Raw genomic sequence first — 25480 nt, forward strand, 5'->3', positions numbered from 1 at the left:
CGGGCATACAAACGTAACGCCAGGTTCACACACTCAGTCTGTGGTGCGTATTTTTCCCGCGCCCATATTAACGGAATTAGAGCGTTCACACTGCACGCGATTGCGGTCCGGCAGTGCGCTCCAGTAGTCTATTTCTGCTGTGCTGCACGCGCTAAATTAAAGTGACAGCGTATTATTCGCGGTAAAAAATAACATGGATTGACACGGAAATTTAGTAATTACACCATAAATGCATATAATTAAAGTCTACTGTTTCACAGTCAACACATGGCTTTTTGGCTAGATTTAAAACAAGGAAAAGTGCACTTTTAGATAAACAAGGCAATAATAGATGGCACTCGTGGTGGTAGTTAAAGTTATATTTATTGAGATTGAACGTGAATATGTCTATGAGAGATTGTATTACTGTACTGTGATGAAAGAGAATCAAAATGCTGAAAAAGCATTTTCAGAAACAACGTTTGGATTTGAAATCAAAATAATGGATAAATGTTGTGTTTGTGGTAAACAGCCGCGGATCAGGAGCGGACTGCAAACACTTGGTGATTATTTTGCCTTATGTCTGTTCTAGAGACATGTTACAGCTTTTTGATAAAACTCTAATTGGTTTTCTTTTGGAAATATGTTTCAAATTCACACTGAATGCATTTATGACTGTAAAGCATGTCTGTGTGTGTCAAAATCGTGATTAAAATCGAAATCTCAATTTATCAAAGAAATCGCGATAGGTTTTTTTTGTCCATATCGCACTGCCCTAGCCACAAAGCTGATTTTCTGCACTAATCCAAAAGCGAATGGAAAAATGCTTTTTGTGAAAAATGCGAACTTTAAAAACACATCACTTACTATGAAAGTCAGTAGGAAGGTTAAAAAGCTGAAATGTGAACCTTATAGGCTTATACTAAGAAAAGTTTTCTGAGATGAGGGTTCATTTTGACAAACTAAGCAACGAGTCAGTATGTTTCTGATGAAAATGACAAATGATAAACGCTGGCAACTCACTTTCCGGGCCATTACGAGGCCAGAGGTTTTGTGGCACACTTTATTAACCACACCTCCGTTTCCAGCTCCCAGCTCACAGATATGCTGGAAATCGTCGTCTTTCAGTTCGCCCAGATTGGCTTTCTGCGTGAGAAAAGCTTCCAGACGCTTCTTCTGCTGCTCATCCAAATCGAGCTCTTCTAGCTTCCTCTGCAGGGCCTCCAGATTCGCTCTGAGATTTAAAAAATAAAGAAAAAGACATCAAGTAACATGCATACAATCTTCTCTTTCCATGTCGGACTACTCACAGCTTTATAACTTACTCTGACGCAGCATCTATGGATGTAGAGGTCGTCTGTGCCTCTCCAGATCCGGTTATAACTATGGGCTGTGGTCTCTTTTTCGGAGCCATGGCTGATTTTTAAAAAGCCGACGGGACCTTTAATGTAAGGCGAGCTCAGACTGAGCTTTACTGTACAATAACTCTGATTTACAGCTTGTCATCGAGCTGATAAAGTTCCTAGATCAGTCTGATTACAAACAAAACTCCTCAGCCTGTTTACTATCCAGATCTGATCATTATTATATTAAAACACTAGGTGCACATGAATGTCCCTACTGAGTGACATTCACTTCAATTCACACTAATGTGACACGGACTCTTATATTATACAGAGATAACAAACAAACTCTAAAATCTCCTGTTAACCTATAAACAACACGTGTTACTGTCACTAACACACATAACATACATAAAAAAGCGAGTTTACTTTATAAAACGAGTATAAATAAACTGGGAGTAATAAATAAACACATTGTTTTGATTTCTCGCGGTTAGCCTGCTAGCATCGCTATGTGTCTCTGCTGAGGTTTAACGCGTCCGTCAGCGCTAACGGTCTCTCTCATACGACGGAAAAATGAGTTGCCGAACTCCGTGGCGAGTGAAGCCGGTCCCGATGAGCGGAATGTCCCGGTAGAGGAGGCTGCGGATGAAGATGAGGAGGGCGCGGTGAGTTTCGGCCCAGCTGCTCTCGGCAGGCTACCGGAAACACTAGAGCGCAGATCCCGCCGGAACTATCGCGAGACTTCTTCTTGAAATTTTATTGGTGGTTGACAAACAACAAAATGGTGTATTTCCGCCACCAACTGGTATGGAGTGTGGATCAAAAAAGTGTTTTACTTCCTACATCATGTTTACCCATTTTAAAAAGTGTACTATTTAATCTTGTGTGTCCAAATCTCATCCTCGATATTACTATCTCATCTCTCCAGTTTTCCCTGCACTTCTCATCTCTCCCACTTTCCTTTGAATTCTGTAACCTTTTTTCTCCTTACCCCATTGTTTTTGCCACCTTTCCTTCAATCTTTTCTTAATAATACTCCTGATTTCATTCTTACTTAGATTAACAATGAAGTTAATGTCGTTGTTTTTAAATGCTTCTTTTGCTTCTTTATCTGCAGTTTCATTTCCTTGGATGATATAAATACTGTTCGGTTTCTCGCACAAACCGATTGTTTCGTGTCTTAGGACATCAATGTGTCGTCACGAGCCGCAGGGTTTAATTTGGATTTGTCTGTGCATGTTTTTTTTACTCTCATAGATTTTGTTACCATTGCCATCCATTATATGACTGACAGACTGCAACGGTTTGAGTTAAAAATCTTCGTTTGTGTTCTACTGAAGAAACAAAGTCACATACATCTTGGATGCCCTGGGGGTAAGCAGATAAACACCAAAATGTGTATAGGTAGTATTTATAAAACTTTAGCTTTTAGTTTTGGATCTGTTTTTAGTTGTTTTAATACTGCAACTGATTGCTTCTGTTGTCCTCATTTGTAAGTCGCTTTGGATAAAAGGCAAGCGTCTGCTAAATGACTAAATAAATAAAATAAACATAATTTGTCATTATGGAAAACAACACAGGGCTCACTATACGTCCTTGTGGAGTTCCATTTTTGATCACAAACTTTTCTGAATAACTATTTCCTATTCTCACTTCTATTGCTCTTCCTGATAAAAAAAATCCTTGATCCATCTATACATTTGACCTTTGATACCTAACTTCCATAATTTGATTAACATTGCTTCTGTCCACATCATGTCGTATGCTTTCTCTATGTCAAAGACGACAGCCACTACACTCTCTCGATTTATTTGTGCTTTTCTTATTTCGTGTTCTAAACACACAGCCAGATCCATTGTATTTCTCCCTCTCCTAAAACCACTCTGATATTTGGATAAAAATTTATTATTTTCCACATGATACATTAACCTTTCATTCACCATTTTTTCCATTATCTTACCAATATTAGACATCAAAGCAATAGGTCTATAATTTCCTGGATTTGTACAATCTTTCCCAGGTTTACGTATTGGAACTATCACCGCCTCCTTCTGCCAAAAATAGAACTTTTTTATTTTAAAAACAAACAAGCAAGCCCTGTCTCGATTTAAAAAGTAACGCAAAAGTAACGTAACGCATTACTTTCCATAAAAAGTAACCAAGTAACGTAATTAGTTACTTTTTTATGGAGTAACGCAACATTATAACGCATTACTTTTAAAAGTAACTTTCCCCAACACTGATTATTAACCTTATTAACCTCTTTTTTAACTTCCATTTTTTCAATTTCTTGTTCACTAATACTCCTAAATGCCTCCCAATCTGCATTTTCAAAAAACCATTTGTCTACTCCTCCTGTATTACACTCTTCCATACATAAATTTACCTCAATCCCTATAGGATAATGATCACTCCCTATAGTTGTTTCTCTAAACACCTCTCATAAGCATATACCCGCCAGTGAATTTGAAACAAGTGTTAGATCAATAGCTGCTTCTGTTCCTGTTCTTACATTAATCCTTGTTCCCCTTCCATCATTTAAACATACTAAATCCTTAATCTCCATTAATTCTTCAATCACTATTCCATTCCCATCATTACAATTGTCCCATAACGTGCTATGAGCATTAAAATCTCTGCAACATATGATTTTTCCCTTCTAAATATACAGTACAATCAATTCATCCAATACCTCTAGTGATAGTCTTTTACATGGATTATAAAAGTTTATAATTTTAACATTTCCTTTTTTTTCCCAAAACTTCTGTTATTATAAATTCCAACTCCTTTCCTTTTCCTAAAACCTTATATTGTATTCCTTGTTTTACAAATATTATACACCCTCCACCAATATCTTCCTCTCTATCCCTGCGTATACTATCATAACCTTTAATACAACTATCACGAGACTAGAGAGGAACGATTGCTAAAAGCTAATTTTGCATTTTATTAACTCCTGTAATGTCTGACCCCAAAGAAACTTTGACTTCTCTCAAAAAAAAAAAAAAAAAATTAATTATATTGTTAACCCTGGAATCTTTCTGACTTTTGCTAATCAGATTACTTTTTTCAAGTAACTAGTAAAGTAATGCATTACTTTTCCAGTTACTTTGTTTTCCCATTTATTGATTGACAGCTGCAGAGGCGTAGTGTGCGCTGTGTGAACATGATGTTACTGTGGTTTTATTTCCACAAAATGAATAAAAACTCAGAAAATGACATCTCATTTTATTAACCTATGTCTTTGCCGTTGACCTTCGGTGATTCAATTCAACCATACTAATAAACAAAAATGACTTTAGATAAACTTAATTGTGTTGCTTTTTTTAAATTTTTATTATTGCTTAAGAGTGTTGAACTTTCTTCTCCTGCATCATATTCTTCATGCAATCCAGAATGGCAGCACAATTGAAAGGTTTGTTTAAGCTGCATCCTCTACTGTACAGATGTGAATTAACATTTCCTGCAGTCTGAGGCTTATTCATTTCACTTTTGGTGTGAAAGGGATTTTTACATTTGAAAAAAGTAGAATTTTTTATATTTAAAAAAACAAACAAACAAGCAAGCCCAGCCCAGATGAGAAAAAGTAACACAAAAGTAACATAACGCATTACTTTCCATAAAAAGTAACTAACATAATTAGTCTACTTTTTTAAGTAACGCAAAAGTAACATAACGCATTACTTTCCATAAAAAGGAACTAACATAATTAGTTTCTTTTTTAAAGTAATGCAAAAGTAACGTAACACATTATTTTCCATAAAAAGTAACTTAGTAACATAATTAGTTTCTTTTTTAAAGTAATGCAAAAGTAACATAACGCATTACTTTCCATAAAAAGTAACTAACATAATTAGTTACTTTTTTAAAGTAACAAAAGTAACGTAATGCATTACTTTCCATAAAAAGTAACTTAGTAACATAATTAGTTACTTTTTTAAAGTAACACAAAAGTAACGTAACGCATTACTTTCCATAAAAAGTGACTAACATAATTAGCTACTTTTTTAAGTAACGCAGAAGTAACGTAACGCATTACTTTCCATAAAAAGTAACTTAGTAACATAATTAGTTACTTTTTTAAAGTAACAAAAGTAACGCATTACTTTCCATAAATAGTAACTAACAATTAGTTTCTTTTTTAAAGTAATGCAAAAGTAACGTAACGCATTACTTTCCATAAAAAGTAACTAAGTAACAGTTACTTTTTTAAAGTAACACAAAAGTAACGTAACGCATTACTTTCCATAAAAAGTAACTAACATATTAGTTACTTTTTTTAAAAGTAACGCAAGTAACGTAACGCATTACTTTCCATAAAAAGTAACTTGGTAACATAATTAGTTACTTTTTTAAAGTAACAAAAGTAACGTAATGCATTACTTTCCATAAAAAGTAACGTAGTAACATAATTAGTTACTTTTTAAAAGTAACGCAAAAGTAACGTAACGCATTACTTTCCATAAAAAGTAACTCAGTAACATAATTAGTTACTTTTTTAGGGAGTAAAGCAATATTGTAATGCATTACTTTTAAAAGTAACTTTCCCCAACACTGATCATAAACATGCACATTTTGACCCAATTGATCATTTTGACCCCGTCACTTTTTTTGGGGTGAAAAAAAGATGAAACATTATATGCAGAATAATTTTCTGTTTTGTTTTACATTTTCCTGATGAATCTCGCTCAAAATATCTTTTTATTAATATTTTACTATTACTGTACTGCATACGAAGGCCAATTTTTGTCATTTTTAAAGTTCCATATACCTTTATCTACTATTTCATACAATAATGCGTTTACAAACACTTTACACACATTTTTATAAGCATCTATAAAAATTATTGTTGTTGGGTTTCCATATTATATTAGGACATAATTTTTATACTGTACTAACTGTATTTTCATTCCCCTAACCCTACCAATCACACAAAACTTTGAAGCAATTAAATAAATAAATACAATATCTAAAAATGAAAAAGTTATGTTTTGTCCTAAAAATGTATTTAAACTATCGGGTAGTTAAAATGTAAATTAAAAAACCAATTATAATGTCAACTTGAGTAATTTATGATATATTTAAATATTTGGGGTCAATTTGACCCCACACATTAAAAACATGGTTGAAATTTGCACATAACAGGAGGGTTAATATTGTATGTTGCATTTTTTTAAAAAACATTCTACCACCTTATTGTTGATTTCTGGCAATATAAAACAATCATGACAATAAATTACCTTGAAATTAAAATAGAAAGAGGGTTCTTTTTATATTTATCAGGGTCTTAAATATGTTTACTTTAATGTATATTGTTATTTTTATTTCAATGTATTTTTGATATGCCTTACTGTACCTTTTAATTTATAGTTTTACACTGCACTGCCATTTTATTTTATATTATTATGTATTTATTTACTCTATTCACACTATTGTTACTTTGACTTATTGTTATATATATTGCTATATTAATGTTATATTGACTTCTTTTGCTTTGCTATGGCAAAAAATTTAGTTTGTGTCATTACAATGAAGTTCACTAAATAAAAAATGACTGAACTGAAAAACAATTATTTTGCTATATTTACGTTACTTTTAATGAATCCAATTTAATTAATGTTACTTGTTAAATGTTATTCTTTTTGCTTAATACTACAAAAAATACTGTATAAATGCTACAGTAAAAACATGTTAATTGGTTAAATATAAAAAAAATTAACTTTGCATTATATGCAATTTTATTGTAAAATACTGTCAAATTTATGTTTTTCTATTTTACCCCCTGTATCATTACGGTAAAAAAATAAAATAAATAAATAATATATATATATATATCATTGAGATACTACCTTTTTTTTTTTTTTAAATTAGTTTAAATTTTTTTATTTTACATTTTCATTTTAGTTTTTGTAATTTTGTGTGTTTACTTAATTCATTGCAACTTATATTTTATTATTTTTATTTGCATACTCGCATTGCAGGCAATCCTCAAATGCTTTGTCCATACAAATGTACGGTCATACAATCAATATAAAGTATAGAATGTGCGGTCAAAGTAAATTTAAAATGGCTTTGATTAAGTTTCAATTATTAATGCATCAGTCAAAACTATTTATTTAATAATGAAACTTTATTGCCATCACAATGAAGACAAACACAACATATATATATACCTCATGCAGAACACAATGACTGAATGACAAAAGGTTCACACATCAGTCATCAGATTGTCATTCAGCTTTACATGCTAAAAAACTTTTGGAAATGTGATTCTAAATTACTGTCAATATCAGCAATTATTAAAAACTAAAACAGAAAAAAATATATATATTTAAAGCTTAGTTAATAGTTTTGGACCTGTTTTTTTCGGCTTTTTTGGTTTAGTAGTTTTAACTATGCCACATTTCCTGAAGTGCACACTTTTGTCTTCTAAATGTGTAGAAACCGTCTCTTCTTTGTGGAAATCCTCATCGTCGGAGGAAAACTGAGTCAGATCCACGATAACGCTGCCCATCGGGTTACAATTCACCTCTATCATGGGAAAATCAAATCAGATCAGTCCTTTCCTCTCTATCATGAGAACACAGAAATGAAAGTGGCTGATCTTACTGTGTTTGATCTGTTGATGTTGAACGGTTTCTTTGTTTTTGTCACTTTTGTCGTGTCTCACGGCTCTCCAGCTGCTGTCAGACAGATATTCAATCTCCTCCACATCCTCACCACAGCTCTCCAAAACACCACACAGCAAACTGCAGAAAACAGCAACCGCAGCAGAAGTGATTTAGTGCTGTAGTATAAGAGACCGGTCTTGAAACCATTTTTTGAAGGTCTCGGTCTTGTCTCAGACTAAGAGGATTTTAGTCAAGATTTCACTAATTTGCCTTGTGCATTGGCTGATTTCTTTGTTAACATCAATAATGTGATTGGATGTAAAACTACTTGCTTCAAATGCAACCAGTAACTTATTTCTAATTTTCTTTTGTTACTGTTAACAGGGGATTGTGTCACCAAATTAATAGCCACAAATGCCCACAAAATTCAATATATAACTGCAAAAAAAAGTACTTGTGAGATCTTGTTTTTTTTATATTATAAAAAATATAATTTGTGACCCTGGAGCACAAAAGCAGTGTTAAGTCGCTGGGGTATATTTGTAGCAATAGCCAAAAATACATTGTATGGGTCAAAATGATCGATTTTTCTTTTATGCCAAAAATCATTAGGATATTAAGTAAAGATCATGTTCCATGAAGATATTTTGTAAATGTCCTACCGTAAATATATCAAAACTTAATTTGTGATTAGTAATATGCATTGCTAAGAACTTAATTTGGACAACTTTAAAGATGATTTTCTCAATATTTAGATTTTTCCCATATTTGAATCTTAAATAATTTCACCAAACTTCAACCAAATGTTGTCCTATCATAACAAACCATACATCAATGGAAAGCTTATTTATTCAGCTTTCAGATGATGTATAAATCTCAATTTTGAAAAATTGACCCTTATGACTGGTTTTGTGGTCCAGGGTCACATATAATATTACATTTTTTATATTAGCAATATCACAAGAGCCGTTTTCATGAATATGTGCATGATTGCAAACGTGATAAAAAAAACAGACAATGTTTTAAACCGGCAAATTGGTGGATATCATCTAATATTTAAAAGTATTATTTTGTTTTTTCATTATATTTCTATATTAAAAATTTCATATTTGTGACCCTGGACCACAAAACCAGTCATAAGGGTCAATTTTTTGAAATTGAGATGTATATATCATCTGAAAGCTGAATAAATAATCTTTCCATTGGTGTATGGTTTGTTAGGATAGGACAATATTTGGCTGAGATACAACTATTTGAAAATCTGGAATCTGAGGGAGCAAAAAAATCTAAATATTGAGAAAATCATCTTTAAAGTTGTCCAAATGAAGTTCTTAGCAATGCATATTACTAATCAAAAATTAAAAGTTTTAATGTATTTACAGTAGGACATTTACAAAATATCTTCACGGAACATGATCTTTACTTAATATCCAAATGATTTTTGGCATAAAAGAAAAATATAAAAAACATTAATCTCATAACATTATTTATATAGCTGTATTGTATCAATTCAGATGCACTTCTGCAGTGCAAAGTTGAATTTTGTTTCATTGCATTGATAACAGCTCTATATAGCGTCTTATTATTATTATTACAGCATATATAGCGTTGTATGTAGTGTCTGGTGTCGGTTTGGGTGGTCTTGACTACAACACTAGTGATTTCACACTGACTTCATCTGCAAAATACTAAAATATTACCAATAAAATAAGCAAGCAAGGCAGTAATAATGGCTGGCTGCAGGTGAGATTACCTGTCGATAAGCAGCTCATCAAACGGAGCGTATCTGTGGCACACGGGACACGTCCACCTGGGCTTCCTCTCGTTCATTTGCAGGTAGAAGGAAGCATCGAAGCACTGCAGGTGAGCACAGCCTCGGGCTCGACAGGGAACGGTCATACGCATCTTTGCCAGCTTAGAAACACATGCAGACAGACAGCAACACACTGAGAGATTCAGACTCACTGCTAGTGAGAAAGTGCTCTGTTCTGTCTGTTCCCAGGAAAATATCTTTGCTTGTGTTTCACAGAGGAATAAAGAGTCATGGGTGTTTCTACAAAAGAGTTATTATTAACTAAAACCAAAAACATAAAAACACTTTCATTACCTGAAATAAAATAAATGTTAACCGAAATAAAATATTTAAAAAATTAGTTTATTTCAGCTAGTTTCCAAGGCAACATTTCAAATTTTTTTTTTTAGTTAAACTTGCAGTACTAAAACTAAATAAACTAAAATTAATAAATAAAAATTTATAAAAACTACATACACATATATAAATAAATAAATACAATTACTAAAACTTTAACTGAAATTAAAGTGAAAACAGAAAAATAAAAATTTATAAAAACTACATACACATATATAAATAAATAAATACAATTACTAAAACTTTAACTGAAATTAAAGTGAAAACAGAAAATATAAAAAATATATTTAATTCACAATATTGACAATATCAATGATATTAAATAACACTGTTCTTCAGTTACACGGGCTGATTTTTAATCAAACAAACAGATTTAAACTTCTTGTTATATGAAGATCGTTAAATAAATATTAAAACTGTCTTGGAAACATTTTGCAATCAAACACACATTACTATACATAATTTAAGATGTAGTGGAAGTAATATTTTGTTTTATTAAAATGACAAAAATTATTGAATTCCTACTTACTGGACAAATTAGCGATACTTGCAAGCCGGTAGTAGAAATCTCATTTTCTGGATCAGAGCGCAACTTCTCAGAAACTATATAAAAAAATAAAAAATAAATAAACTTTATTAATTAAAATAAAATAAATAGATGAATAAAATAATAATAAATAAATAATGCATATATATATATATATATATATATAAACAATGAAAACATACACAAAGTTTGGATCAACTCTAATTCTCTGGTCTTCACTGATTTTGATGGTTAATGCTGTCTGTTACTGGCACAAGTTGATTCAGACAGAAGAACTTCCCAAAAGTGCCAAACCATCCCTTATAACAGGGGTGTCCAGTCCTGCTCCTGGAGCGCCGGTGTCCTGTAGAGTTCAGCTCCAATCCCAATCAAACACACCTGAACCAGCTGGCATGCTAGAAACTTCCAGACAGGTGACAGGAGGCAAGTGGGAGCCAAAGTCTCCAGGACCAAGTTTGGACATCCCTGCCTTAAAACATCCAAGAAGACTCAATCTCACCTCTCTGTCTGCAGAGCTCCTGCTGCTCCACCGCGGTACTGCGGAGCTGATCCAACAGATCCTGAGACGGCACGACCCGCACCAAATACACAGCCACTGTGTAACTCTACACAAACACATTAACATTAACACATGTCCCAATGCTTTCCCCATCTGCCACTGGTCAGTCACATGGAGACCCGCCTCCTCGTGAATACTATAATGTGGGAGACAGACGTTGATGAAATATTTTATTTATCCTATAGAAAACTACTGTAGACGTAGTTTGAATCCTATGAAAGCCAGATGTGTTGACTGTGAGAGAAGTCACACGGGAAAGAATGGGATTTCAGCATCTGCACTGATACTAAGTTGCTCTTTTAGGTCACATTGCCCTCAAACATGGGCTTTTGATAAAAATGATGAGGCGAACACACTGAACAATCACTTCTGTGATAAGCTAGCTGGCGAGAAGAAAGTGAAATAATGGTAGCAAGAGTTTGAAGATGAGCCAAAAAATAAAAGTGCATAAAGGTGTAAACTGCGAGTGAGGTGTCCTGCAGGCATCTCGGCTTTGTCTTCTTGCAATAAAGTCTCATTTTGGCTCGGAAACCTGAGCATTATTCTGCAAGACAGAGACAGCTTTACTGTGGAAGCCTGTTTCCACCGCTGAATAAGAAATAAAACAAGGTATTTGCCACTTTTTATCTCGCAATTCTGACTTTTTCCCTCACAATTGCGTGATATAAATTTGCAATTGCGAGAAACACAGTCAGAATTGTGTGATATAAACTCGCAATTGCGAGTTAAAACACTCAGAAGTGTGAGATATATAAAGATATAAACTCGCAATTCTAACTTTCTCGCAATTTAAAGTTTATATCTCGCAATATTGACTTTTTTCTCACAATTCTGACTTTTTCACAAGTGCGAGTTATAAAGTCCAATTCTGAGGGGGAAAAAAAAGACAATTTTCTTACATTTGCGAGCTTATATTTTGCAATTCTGACTTTTTTTCTCAGAATTGTGAGATATAAACTCCCGATTACGAGTTATAAAGTCAGAATTGCGAGATGTCAACATTTTTAGTTTCTGTTTTTTTTGTTTTTTTCAGTGGCGGAAACAGGCTTCCATACTTTTCTCCACTTCAACGTACCTTGCCGAAGTTTCCCCACAGCACTGAGAATCGGTTTGTGAATGTAAGGTACAAATTAGGTGTGAGGTCGATCGGTCGACACGGACGAGAAGGTTCAGTCCCCAATTTATTGGATGAATAGGTACACTGGGAACAAGATGTAAAAATGACATACAATTAAGCAAAATGAATGAACAAGGTCAAGACAATCATTCAGAAACAATGAAGTAACCAACAACAGTTTAAAACCAGTCATCATCAGAACTTCAATTCCTCTCGACTCGTTACAGACATCTACAAACACGAATATGTTCTAAGAACGTTTGTTAACGTTCCTATTAAATTAAGAAAACGTTATTTCTGAATGTTCGATTATTTCAAAAGGTCTGTTTTTTTTAAAATGTTTCATTCCATTTGAACATTCCAAAAATTTAATGTTACTTTTAAATGTTCTCGGAACATTCTGAACAGCAGTAACATTTAAAAATGCTCGACGAACTTCAAACGTTCCATGAACAATGTATAAATAAGCAAAATAAACATTCTATTAACGTTACTGGAGGAACGTTTGCTCTTAACTTCGAGAGAACCTTGACAGAACGTTCTGATAACATTCCCTGTTAGCTTTAATAGGATACTGTTATTAATATGCAAGCTTGGTCTGGCAACGTGTGTTCAGTAGAGAAGTAAAGATTCGCTGTCATTCGTCACCTCTACGGGACAGTTAGCGTGATTAACTGAAACACAGATGTGTGGTGGATACTGATCTTCTTCAACACCGATGCTCTCACTATAGCAAATCCTGAAAACACATTCAACAATAGCATCTTTTAGAATGAATGCTGCCCAAATGAGTCATTTTTTATTTTCTCTAGAGCATGCAGACAAACAAACACGTTCAAGTACTGACATCCACAGTAAAATTTCACCTGAGCACCACTTGAATAGACGTCAGACCGGACTGAGACGTCCTGATGGAAGGAAGGAAGGGGTCAGTTAATGAAATAAAAAGCTATAAATGTCCTAAGAACACAAGCTAAATAAAACACTTATACGCAGGACACTGTGTTTAAACACAATATGGGACACAGTACATTTTTATTCATGTCCAACTGAGTGGAAAATCAGTGAATCAAACACAAGAGTTATCAGTTTGAATCATGAACTGAACTGAACTCACTGAATCGGCTCAGATGACTCACTTACTAAAGTTACAGAACCATGAACTATGGTGTGAGGAATTATGAAAGCCATGTTCAAGTTTTTATTAATAATAAATTTTTGTATATTTTCCTATTTTATTTTTAAAGGGGTCATAGGATGCTACATGCACTTTTACAAGTTGTTTGAACTGAAATGTGTGTTGGCAGTGTGTGTACACAACCACCCTATAATGATAAAAATCCACCCAGTGTATAACTACAACGGCGTGAATCTGCTGCTACGAGTCTCAAACACTGTTTTTCGCTTGCAAATGACAAGTTTCATGCTCTCTCCCTTTTGCACCGCCTATCTGTGTGAAAAATGGTGCAAAAGTGATTTGTGCATCTGTAAAGGCAACGGCGATCACTGTTCAGAGAGCAGAGAATTTCGGCAAATCAGAAGAGCTCATTTGGGCGCCTGAAACACGCCCCCTAGTTTTATATCAACTTGTGGAAAATGGGCATCCTATGACCCCTTTAATAATTTTATAATAACAATTTTAAGTTGTATTAATTTTGTTGTGTTTTGTTATTTTGTTTTTGTCATAATTTTGTCTTTGTTTTTTTCTTTATTTTTTTTCTCTCCATTTCAGTTTTAGTTTAGCTGAAATAAGTTTAGGGTTTGACTTTGTTTTTATATATTTTATTTCAGTTAACATTTATTTCAAGAAATGAAAAAAACCCACATGGTTTTAGTTTTAGTTCACTAGTTAACTTTTCTGTTTATTTAATATTTGAAAAATAATAAACATTTTTCAATGTTTTTCTAAAAACATTTTTTAGGTTGCTGAAATTTAAAAAAAAGTATTTAAAATGTTGCAAAAGATTGTCTAGCATGCTTTTAAAATCCTGCAATAAAAGGAAAAAGTTATATTGTGAGTGTATATATATATATATATATATATATATATATATATATGCATGTATCTATGTATGTACAGTATGTATGTATGTATACATATACACACATCACAATATCAACATCAATGACTACAAACAAACAATAATACTGTCTGTTATGGCTTTGATGAAAAATAAAGAGTGACAGAAACTCACTTGCTGTTCTGGATCTGAGCTTGTTGACTCGCACTGAGATGAAACAAGAAATCTGAGTTCTGCATGGCTCCTTCATACATGGGCACTGAAAACATGAGAAAATATATGTACATCCACACGCTCCACACATCAGGAACTTAGGTAAAAATTGATCTAAATAAGGGAATCTGTATATGTATAGCTTTTTAACCTCCTTATTGCAGTGCACCTACATAATCCTGATGTGACAAATTAATCTGTGCATTAGTAAAATAATTCAGTTTAGTGTCAACGTCATAAAAACGAAATGCATGATTAAATACTAAATATTCCCACATATGCATCATACCCAGAGGAGTCGGTGGCAGAATGGTGTCCAGTGTCTGGTAGAAGGGCAGTTTGATCATCTGTGGTTCTGTACAGACAGAAATGGGTGACTGGGGATTCTCAGGCAAGACACACGCCGGCATGGAGATGATTTCTACAGGACTGGGCTTTGAGCTCCTGCGGGCGTCTTTGGAAACCTTCCGGAGTTTGTGCAGCTCTCGGACAGCAGACAGAAGCTCAGGATTGCATTCATTGTGCAGCAGATCCACGACTCTCTTCATGAGATCCTTCTTCAGGCCGCTTTTACTCTTGCCCATCTTGGAGAGCAGAAGACGAAGCTCCGTCACACGTAAGGCCTCCAGCATTACCTGCAGGACAGGTGAGTTACCGATGAACATCACAGAGTGTTTTAAACTTCCTTTCAGATAAAAATTAAGGGTGTTTTAGGAAGGCTTGCTTATTCCAGTGAACATTTCTCACAGTTTACTTTTGCATTTCGGAGAAGACACAAACCTTAAAGTTTTGGCTATTGAACATCTGCACTATTATGGTCCAGAAAAAAAAAAAAGGACACAAAAAGATGCACATTCATAACAGGGCATGTTGTCACACTACGTGGGATAAGTTGTCACAACCTGCTATTAATTCAGATTTACCTTTGTCTCAAACATAAAATACTACACCAATACATTTTCCATTACACATCTACATAAAAATGTATTATATGATATTTAAGTGCAGAATTAAGGCAAGAAAACTGAAAACTAGAATAGAAGTCACAAAAATATTCTAATTTAAGACTATTTTGTTTTGTTCAAACTGGATGTTTGGCTCAAAACCCGATTATTCCAAGTCAAAGCTAGCTTCAGTCTAGCAAGATGTTTTTTTACTCTCAATTTTAATTTAGTATTTTCATTATGAAGTCTGTAAAAACAATTAAAAACGCAACATGAACGCGATAGTCCGATAACACAGTGACCTAAACGGCGGTAAAACAGTCTCTTTAATATGAATCTACTTACTGTGGCTTCCAAAACACATGTGGACATAATCAGGCAGAATCAGCAAATGTATATAGATATAAAATGTTAAGCGTAAAATTCGCAAAAACGCCTGAATATAACGTCAAAGACTCTGAGGCTCACTGTTGCCAAACTCTCGCGAGACAAACAAGCAAGCGCAGCTTCAAAAACAAGCCCAAAACTAACCCTTTTTGATTATTTATTATCATCAATATTATTTATTATCAATTATTTGGCTGGCTATTAACTGCGAGCAGACAGAGTGTCAATCAATGCATTGGAGAATACGGCGAACATAAATAAAGAAACGAAGTTGCTTGTCAGATTTTCAGATTGTCATATTTTTTAAAATAAGCCCAAAAAACTGCAACCTGCGACCGGGGATTTTTTTCACGCAACTTTACAACAAAAAACAGAAGCCCAAAGTCGCGTATAATACGCGGACTTGGCAACTCTGGCGATTATGCGTCACCAATCAGAGTCACATGACCACCAGGTGTTTGTTACCTGAGATCAGGTTCAAATGAACGGGTTCCACAGCAGCACAATGATTTCAACGTTGATAATAAATCAGAAATGTTTCTTGAGCAGCATATTAGAACGATTTCTGAAGAACACGTGACACTGAAGACTGGAGTAATGATGCTGAAAATACAGCTTTGATCTCAGAAATAAATTACATTTGAACAGATATTCACATAGAACACAGTTATTTTAATTTGCAATAATATTTCATAATTTTATACTGTGTTTTTGATTAAACAAATGCAGCCTTGCTGAGCAGAAGAGACTTCTTTGAAAAACATTAAACAATCTTAATTGTTCCAAACATTATACTGGTACTAAGTTATTTACCATTGCTTATGAGCAGAAAACTGAACCATGAAGTGTTTTATGCTGCCACATCACTAGAGGGCCATAATTCACCACGAATGATGAATGCAAACACTGCAGATCTCAGCACATGATCAGAAAACTCTCAGACAAAGACAAAGACATCCACTCGCTTGAATTGTTCTTCTTGCATTGGAGAAGAAAGGCCAAACTGAGATTTCTAGTCTCAGATGAAAGGAAAAGACATTAGATCACAACCATTATGGAATAATTCCTAAATTCTGTTTTAAGAAATACAAATGTGAAGGATGAAGAACAGCTTGCTGTATACGTCTAGACTGATTATACATGCAGACTGGCACTAGATTGAGGTTATGATAATGAGGTTATGAACATTTTATGGCAGCAAAAGCAAAATCCCCCAGCAGCTTTTGTTCTTTCTGCGCTCCAGCGTCTGTTTGTTTGAATCCAGCAGAGGGTGTTGAAGGTCTTTTCACCAGCCGGATATCCAGGGGTCGTTTCCATGACTCCCACAGTCTCCATGTATCCATGGAGACGACTTTGTCCAGTGCAGTGGCCAGAGACGGTTGACCTTAGAAGGGTGACCTTTGACCTGAGGGTCTCTCAAGGGGGTCACGGGGTCAGCAGTGGCCGGAGGGCTGGACAGTACTCACACTGATTGGCCGTCCTTTTAACCAGCACAACCTTCATCAAGATGATTAGAATATTGACCAGGTTGCTGCGCATGCAAATCGCAGGGAACTCAGCAAACACGCTACTGCTGCGATTACATTTCTGAAGGCTTGACATTTAAAAATTGTGACACTGTGGATGTATATAAATAGACATTTTTAGATGCCAAAACTGTTCTGTATATATAAAATAAAATTACGTACAAAGATAAATATAGATGATAAAAAATCTGTCTAAAAATAGTGAAACACATTCTAGGTGACTTGGTTTAAAATAGTTCCTACTGAAAAAGATTGCATTGTCACATTACATGCATGAAAATTAAATACATTTTCTCTCAAATTCTCATTATAATACATCATTTGTGGTAATAAAATATTATATAAAATAAGAATTAGTATTTGATTTATTTTTATTTATATATATTATTATAAATTTCAATCACATGTTTTATTATTATTAATAATAATAATAATAATTGAGTCTCCTTAGTGAAGTACAGTACAGTATTTTTGTACAGTGAATATTACATGTAATACAATGTTTGTTTTAATTAAATCAGCATACATTTAAACCAGTAAAACGAATATTTAAACATAAGCACCATTATTTATGAATACTTTACCTTTTAAATAATATGCTTTTGTTTTTTTTTGTGTTTTTTTTACATAACAATAATAAGAATGATGTTTTTATGCATATTTAAAATTCTTTATCTTTATGCAAAATATAGTTTCTTTTGATTTTTAAGTGAAATGTGACCTGGAAATGTTTTCACGCACTGAAGAAAATTGGTGTAGGATTTCAAACATTTTTACTTTACAAGTAATTGCAAAGAAATGGCAAGTAACACACTGAATGAAATTACGACACAGAAAGGCTGTAAAACACACTCCAATAATCTTTATTTACAATTTTAAAAAATCTTTTTTGTTCCAGTGTGAAACTGAACCTCACACATGTTACCTGTGTTTTGTGTGAACAAACATTAGATTCCCATGCCATGCATGAACTGATCAAATGCAAGTTGCTTTGCATAAAAGCATCAGCTAAATGCATGAATGTAAATGTAGATAAAGCTTCTGCTGCTGAACGCATTTCAAAAAGGCACCAGCGGCGTTCATCCCAGAGGAGGTGTATGTGTCATCATGGATGCTAACAGACACGTGATCAAAGCCTTCTTCCTCCCAATAATTTATGCCCTGCAGCAGATGGCTTGTCAATATCAATATATAAATTTAAAAGCAGTGGCACGATCAGGACAGCCGTGTGTTAGAGTCCTGGGGTGGAAAGATGAGGACAAGGGCAAAGAAAGGAGAGACACTTATAAAGAATCTCCTGCAGATCACATTAAAATGTAAAGCTATCAGGGGAGGATTCCCAGTACAACAGTAAACATCCATCGTCAATAGTTTTACAGCATAGATATGTAATGAGAAACATCAGGTTATGAAAGTTGCAATCTCATTCCCTTTTTTCACCATGATATTTGTCATATATTTACCCTATAAAACAGACCATGAGCTCCAAGATTGTTAACTTTTCTTTTTGATTGTTAAGATGCAGCAAGGCTGCATTTATTTGATCAAAAATACAGTAAAACCGTGAAATATTATTACAATTCAAAATAGCTGTTTTCTATGTGAATCTCTGTTAAACTGTAAGTTATTTCTGTGATGCGCAGCTGTATTTTCAGCATCATTACTCCAGTCTTCAGTGTCACATGATCTTCAGAAATCATTCTAATATGCTGATTTGCTGCTCGAGAAACATTTCTGATTATTATCAATGTTGAACACAGTTGTGCTGCACAATATTTTTGTGGAAACTGTGATGCATTTTATTTTTCAGGATTCACAGATGAATAGAAAGCTCAGAAGAACAGCATTCATTTGAAAAAGAAGACATTTGTAGCATTAAAAAAGTCTTTACTGTCACTTTTGATCAATTTGTTAGTATGAGTGTATATTGATAATTTTTGAAGGATCATGTGACACTGAAGACTGGAGAATTGATGCTGAAAATATAACTTTGATCACAAAAATAAATTACATTTTAACAGATATTCACATAGAAAACAGTTATTTTGAATTGCAATAATATTTCACAATATTACTGTTTTTACTGTATTTTTGATGGTGAGCAGAAGAGACTTCTTTCAAAAACATTAACAACTGTAATTATTCCAAAACCTCTGACAGGTAGTATATTATTTAGATAAAATACCATTCTTGCACATCTTTTCAGATAATCTATGCTCATATTTTTTACTAAGTAAATGAATGCAGAAAATACATTCAAAACTCTATTCCTATAAATAGCCGTGCAGTTTTCCAGACTCAGTCAGTTGCTTTGAGTCTGACGTTTCAGGCTGATTTTGGGCTTTTTAAGGACTGGATATGGATCATGTGAGCGTTATTGACAAGTACCTGTTATTTAAAAAGGCAGTGAGCAGCACCTGAACTCTCTTGACCTCTGAACTTCTTCCTTTGAACGCCAATGAAACCTTTCCGACGCGTGACACATCATAAACAGTGCCGTGTTACGTAACATCTCTGCTGGAGAATTTAACACAAACAGTTGACCTTTGACCTTTTCTGAACCCTTCTGAAGGAGGGTGAAAGTCAACCGGTTCAGCCATTGATTTAGTTAAGGGTCTCTTTAGAGTTTTATTGAGTCGGTCATCTTTTGGTCTCTGTTAATGCTCTAATGTCTGTTTGTGGAAGAGAAAAGCAGGACAGGGAAATCTAGATGGACGGATGGACAAACAGACTCCCTCACTGCATTAAATATCAGTAAGACTTCTACACTGACCAATGAAACCTCTTGTATATATATTCATGCCACCATAAAACCTCATTTGCAAACATGTATTATTGTTTTGCATCTCAGTAAATGTTTCTGGTCACTCAAGTGCCTTTATAGATCTGATTATGGGTGATCAGAGCATTAGCAATGAGAGGTCACCTCTGCTGACCTTTGACCTCTGACATATGGCAACGATGCGCACTAAAAATGTGCTCAGTAAAATTTGACCTGACATACATACAGCCACACTGAAGTCCACCTGCAAAAAACACACATAAACACACTTTATATGTATATATATATATATATATATATATACTGTATATATATATATTGTTTGAAACAGATGATAAATAGAACAAAGGAGCCAGTAAATTGATTGTTATGTAATGAAATAAAATATGAATTAAAATAATGTTAACTGAAATAAAATAAAACATATAAAACCTTATTTTATATATAAAATACATATAAAAATATAATAAAATATATGTCTAATTTTCATTTAGTTTAATGTGATGTACTAAAATAACCAAGACTACAACTAAAATAAAAATTAATATAAAAATATATAGACATATTAAAAAAATAAAACTAATAAAATTACAAATAAAATGACTAAACTTATTAAAAACTTTAAAATGAAAATGGAAAATATAAAAATAAAAACTAATTCAAGATATTAATAAAACCAATAATAATATATCGCAATGATACTAAAATGAGTAAAACGCTAAAACCATAAAAAAATTAATTAATTGGAAAAAAAGTAATCAAAATAAATAAATATTAACTGAAATAAAATAAAATATACAAAAACTAGCTGCCAAGGCAACATTTCTCATTTTCATTTAGTTTAACTTGATGCACTAAAATAACTAAAACTAAAAATTAAATAAAAACTATACAGACATATTAAAAAAACTAATAATTGCTAAAACTTTAGCTAAAATTAAAATGGAAACATAAAAATAACCAATTCAACATATTAATAAAAAATATAATAGTATCTCAATTATACTAAACAAGTAAAACTGACGTAAAACACAATAGCTTTAGTTCCTTTTCTGTAAAGTGTCTTTTTTGTTTGTTTTTAAAGTGCATCTTTTTAGCAGTTCCCTAACGCTTTCACAATATTCATGCTCCAGTTGAGAGAGACCAATAACAATATGCAATTTCCATTAGACACGAGGTCCATATTAAGGTAACCTGACCTTTAAAGGTCTTCCTTGTGTATTTGCGACAAGATTTAGAGGGCTTTCACACATCTCATCCTTGAAAGGACAGCTCTCAAATAGTGAAAACAAAGCACAGGGGCCTAATAATAGAGCACATTTTTACCACCTAAGTCAAGGATATGGATCAATACTAATAACAATGCCTTTTGCAGCGTTCAGGGGCTGTGAACACACACACTTCTGTAAGGCTCTCCAATCAGTTTCTCAACTCTCATCCACAGTGTGTTTTTATAGAGCCTGATTGCACACATCGTATTGGCGCCGCAGGCCGTGACGAAACACTATGAAGATTTCTAATGCACTTCAGTGCAGAAAATGCCTGCAAGCAACAAATGCATGGAAAACTGACAGTCTTTTATGAGGATAAAAGCATATGCATTCAGTTGAATTGTATTTTGGAGTTTTCCTTTTTTAATGTGTGCTGTTCACAGAAATACTGTTTGGTCCCTGAAACAAAAGCAACATTTTAGGGTGAGTATTACAAATATTAGCTTATTCTTAGACTTCAGCTTTTGACTTTGGCCACGAAGTAACAATCAACATGCCCTAGCAGCTACAAAGCAACATCCTAGAAACCATTCAGAATACCCTAGCAACCAGGGCTATTATAGTTAACCAAAGTCAAACTGAAACAATAAACTTTTGTGTTACTTGGAATAAAATAAACATTAACTGACATAAAATACATAAAAACTTCCAGTTAGTTGCCAAGGCAATATTTCTCATATTCATTTCGCTTAACTTGATGTACTAAAATAACTAAAACTAAAAAAAAAAAAAAAAAAAATAGAAATAAAAAAAAAAATAAAAACTATGTAGACATTTTTTTTTAAAAATTCAAACACAACAAAATTACTAAAACTTTAGCTAAAATGAAAATGAAAATGGAAAATATAAAAATAAAGCTAATAGTATATTTGGAAAATGGAAAAACAGTCAGAACACTTTAGCAACAGCAGAAACCACTCATAATGCTTTTTTTTTAAAACTTCAAATAATATAAACGTTAACTGAAATAAAATAAAATATTTAAAATACTTATTTTTTTCCATCTAGTTGCCAAAGCAACATTTCTCATATTCATTTAGTTTAACTTGATGTACTAAAATTACCAAAACTTAAATAAAAAATAAAAATAAAATGAATTCAAAAATAACTAAAACGAAAGAAAAAGAAACAAAAACACTACATAGACACATTTAAAATAATAATAATAAAATTAACAAAAACACACAACAACATTTTTAGAGCTTTAACTAAAATTAAAATGAAAACGGAAAATCTAAAAACTATTATACTCATAGAACATCCTAGCAACTGCATAGCAACACCTTAGCAACCACCCAGAATACTCTACAACTTCTCAACTGTGGCCTTTGAGGTCCACGTTCCTGCAGAAAGATCGCCATCTTCTGGCGAGACGCGCGACTCTCACAGTGCATTATGGGTATTCTCTAGCCATTGAGCATACATCGGTTGTACACTCGTTTTTGCCGTGCATTGTGGGATTGAATAAGTGCACTAGATAATGTCCACTAAGGTTTCAGACACCACTAAAAATGGCTGTGCCGTATTTAAGGGTATAGGGGGCGATTTCGGAAACAGGGAAGGTCTTTAGGATTACTAGAAAGTTACAAGCAGGTGAGTTTGATCAGGGTTGGAGCTAAACTATGCAGGAAAGTGGACCTCGAGGGCCAGAGCTGAGAACCTCTGCTCTACAATCTCAGAAAAAAAGGTACAAAACACTGCTCATGACCGGTACCTTTTCGAAAGGTACAAATATGTACCACTGAGGTACTGTAGGATACTAATATACACACTTTAGGGGTAAATAAGGTACAAAAGTGTCCCTTTTGAAAGGGAAACGCCCCAGTGCAGTTTTCCCAATTTGGGGATTTTGTCAAATTCATTGACTTCTCATTGTTGCTGCGACTTTTATTAATGTTTTGCGACAAGGGGCTGTTTTGGCGTTATTTAATCAGCATTTCTAGCATTTTCTCTGTTCTCTCATCATACTTTCAAGTGTAAATATAGCTGAAATCCCAGCACAGCCGTTGTCTTTGTATGGCGATTTTGTCACATGATGTCTTGTTTATAAATCTGCAGTGCAGAGCAGTGGATTGGAAGTAACTGCATTGCTTTGTCTAACAACAGAAACAGAAAAATATGCAAATGAGAACATGTTTTGGTAATTTGGCTGTATTAAAATAGTAATAGGCTGGAAAGGAAACAAATGTAAAGGGCTGATATGAGTTGATGACTTAATGGATATGCTAATTAGCACGTGACGTCATCTAGCGACTTTTCAAACAGGCTTTGGCTGTGGAAAGCAGACGGGGCCAAAAGGGTTTAAACGGAATGCGTGAAATTTGACCGAGTTAAAGGCACAATATGTAATTTTTCGCCACTGGAGGGCGCGTATTCAAAATAAACAAAGAAGCAAAGGCGTAGTTTGATGACGCCGTGACTGAGTGTGGAATCATGGGAGTCTTCATCCCCACAGCCGATGCAATCCGACGGGACTCGGGCAGAAATCATGTTCATGGATGAGCTAATGATTTATTAACGTAGCTAGTTAAAATTGCTTATTTCTCTGGATTTAAACATTCTTCGAAACATTTGGGATAATGTAAGTACACAAGTCAGCAAAATATATAACACTGTTCTAGTGGTTTTTGGATATTTTAATAAAAAAATCTTACATATTGTGCCTTTAAGCATTTCTTTTGTATGTGTAGACAAGCACATTCTGGACGTGTTAAGGCATCAGTTTTCACCGTGCTTCTTTAGTACGTGTAAAAACGCAGTTTTACGGCATGACAAATCATGACATAAGACTGACATCACACACAACGTACCAATGCATTAACCCCTTAATGAACAAATATAATGGCTGATGTTGCATATGTGCATGCCAGTGTACCATTACAACATCCTTCATGAATAAACACTACGTCTGATGTTTGTTTCAGTACATACTATGGTACCATTGCGTCACATATGCCAATATAGTCTCAAATACAGCACTTTCTTTGGCTGCTGTGCATGTGGTTGCATTAACATGGAAAAACAGTGCGTGTTGACACGGTCATATTGCATGAATTTTGTATAAAGACTTTTGGCCCTATTTGCCTTCCATATTTGGCAACCATCCCAGTGACAGCTTTTGCGCTTTTTTTTTTTTTTGAGAGTCTCTATAAACCACCTAAATGTATGTAAACCAGCTTGTGTGTCTCTCTACGGCTGGATTCAGCTGGAAATCCAAGTGTTTTCATGTTCCTTCCAATTCCAAGGATTATTTGTCATCTCCAGAGTAAAGGATTTTTAAAAGTCAACCTGCAGCCCCTCTCTCTCTCAATCCCCCTGACGCTCCGCGGCTCCGATCGATACAGTATTGATCAACTCTCTCTATCGCTGGCCAACCAGACTAATCACCCAAACACAAGCTCAACACTCTCACTCTCACATACTGTAAACCTAAACAACACACACACATGCAGCATCACACACACTCCATCACGCATGCAGGTTTGTTCCTTCTTTACATGCTCAGTGTCAATCTGAAGTCTTGTAATCTTGCTGTGGTCATTTAATGTTAAATGTTATGTTTAAGATTTAATATAGATGCGTCCACTGTGCTGTTTTCATCTTGATTTGCTTATTGTGAAGCAGAATCTCCATTCTCAGAATAAATGACATGCTTTCCTCACACTCTATCTCCAGCGTTTTCCATCCTCCTTTGTTCCCTCGCAAAATCAATATGCCTGTGGAAGGGAAAAAATGAGGCTGCCATATTTCTCCTCTGGTTATGATTGGAGGTTTGAAAAGATCCAGGTCCAGACGAGAACTAGTGCATCTTTAAATCCAGACATCCAGTTTAATATGCTGAAATAATATGCTTTAAACACAGAATTCATCAAATCATTACTGATATTTGTGGTGCTGATTTCCCTCTAATTAATGACGTCACTTCCTGTAGGATGATTCAAGAAATGACTTCTCTTAGTTGCACAAAAGACTATTAGGATGGACAGAGATATTGAGGACATGAGCTATGAACTGATTGCCAACTACAA

At 34.0% G+C, this 25480-nt stretch overlaps 2 protein-coding genes across 2 annotated transcripts in view; both read right to left on the reverse strand.

Moving 5' to 3' along the window:
- The window catches only part of LOC107724975 (dual specificity mitogen-activated protein kinase kinase 2-like), a 10476-nt gene extending 8437 nt beyond the window's left edge, over window positions 1-2039 (reverse strand). The window contains exons 1-2 of the mRNA XM_016534081.1: window positions 1305-2039; window positions 1003-1213 (exon numbers count right to left, since the gene is read on the reverse strand). Of these exons, the coding sequence (XP_016389567.1) occupies window positions 1003-1213; window positions 1305-1393 (300 nt within the window). The 5' untranslated portion in view covers window positions 1394-2039. The remainder of the gene's footprint in view (window positions 1-1002; window positions 1214-1304) is intronic.
- Window positions 2040-7465: 5426 nt separating this feature from the next.
- pias4b (protein inhibitor of activated STAT, 4b) lies at window positions 7466-16024 on the reverse strand. The gene is made up of 11 exons (XM_016534082.1): window positions 15832-16024; window positions 14832-15177; window positions 14504-14588; window positions 13175-13216; window positions 12957-13047; window positions 12267-12392; window positions 11132-11237; window positions 10615-10688; window positions 9690-9850; window positions 7935-8074; window positions 7466-7856 (listed from the first exon to the last, which is right to left on the reverse strand). The coding sequence occupies exons 1-11, from the start codon at window positions 15856-15858 to the stop codon at window positions 7657-7659; spliced, it is 1398 nt and encodes a 465-aa protein (XP_016389568.1). The 5' UTR covers window positions 15859-16024; the 3' UTR covers window positions 7466-7656.
- Window positions 16025-25480: the final 9456 nt, after the last annotated feature.

This window comes from Sinocyclocheilus rhinocerous, unplaced genomic scaffold (genome assembly GCF_001515625.1).
Source record: "Sinocyclocheilus rhinocerous isolate Xijiao unplaced genomic scaffold, SAMN03320098_v1.1 scaffold2019, whole genome shotgun sequence".
NCBI lineage: Eukaryota > Metazoa > Chordata > Actinopteri > Cypriniformes > Cyprinidae > Sinocyclocheilus > Sinocyclocheilus rhinocerous.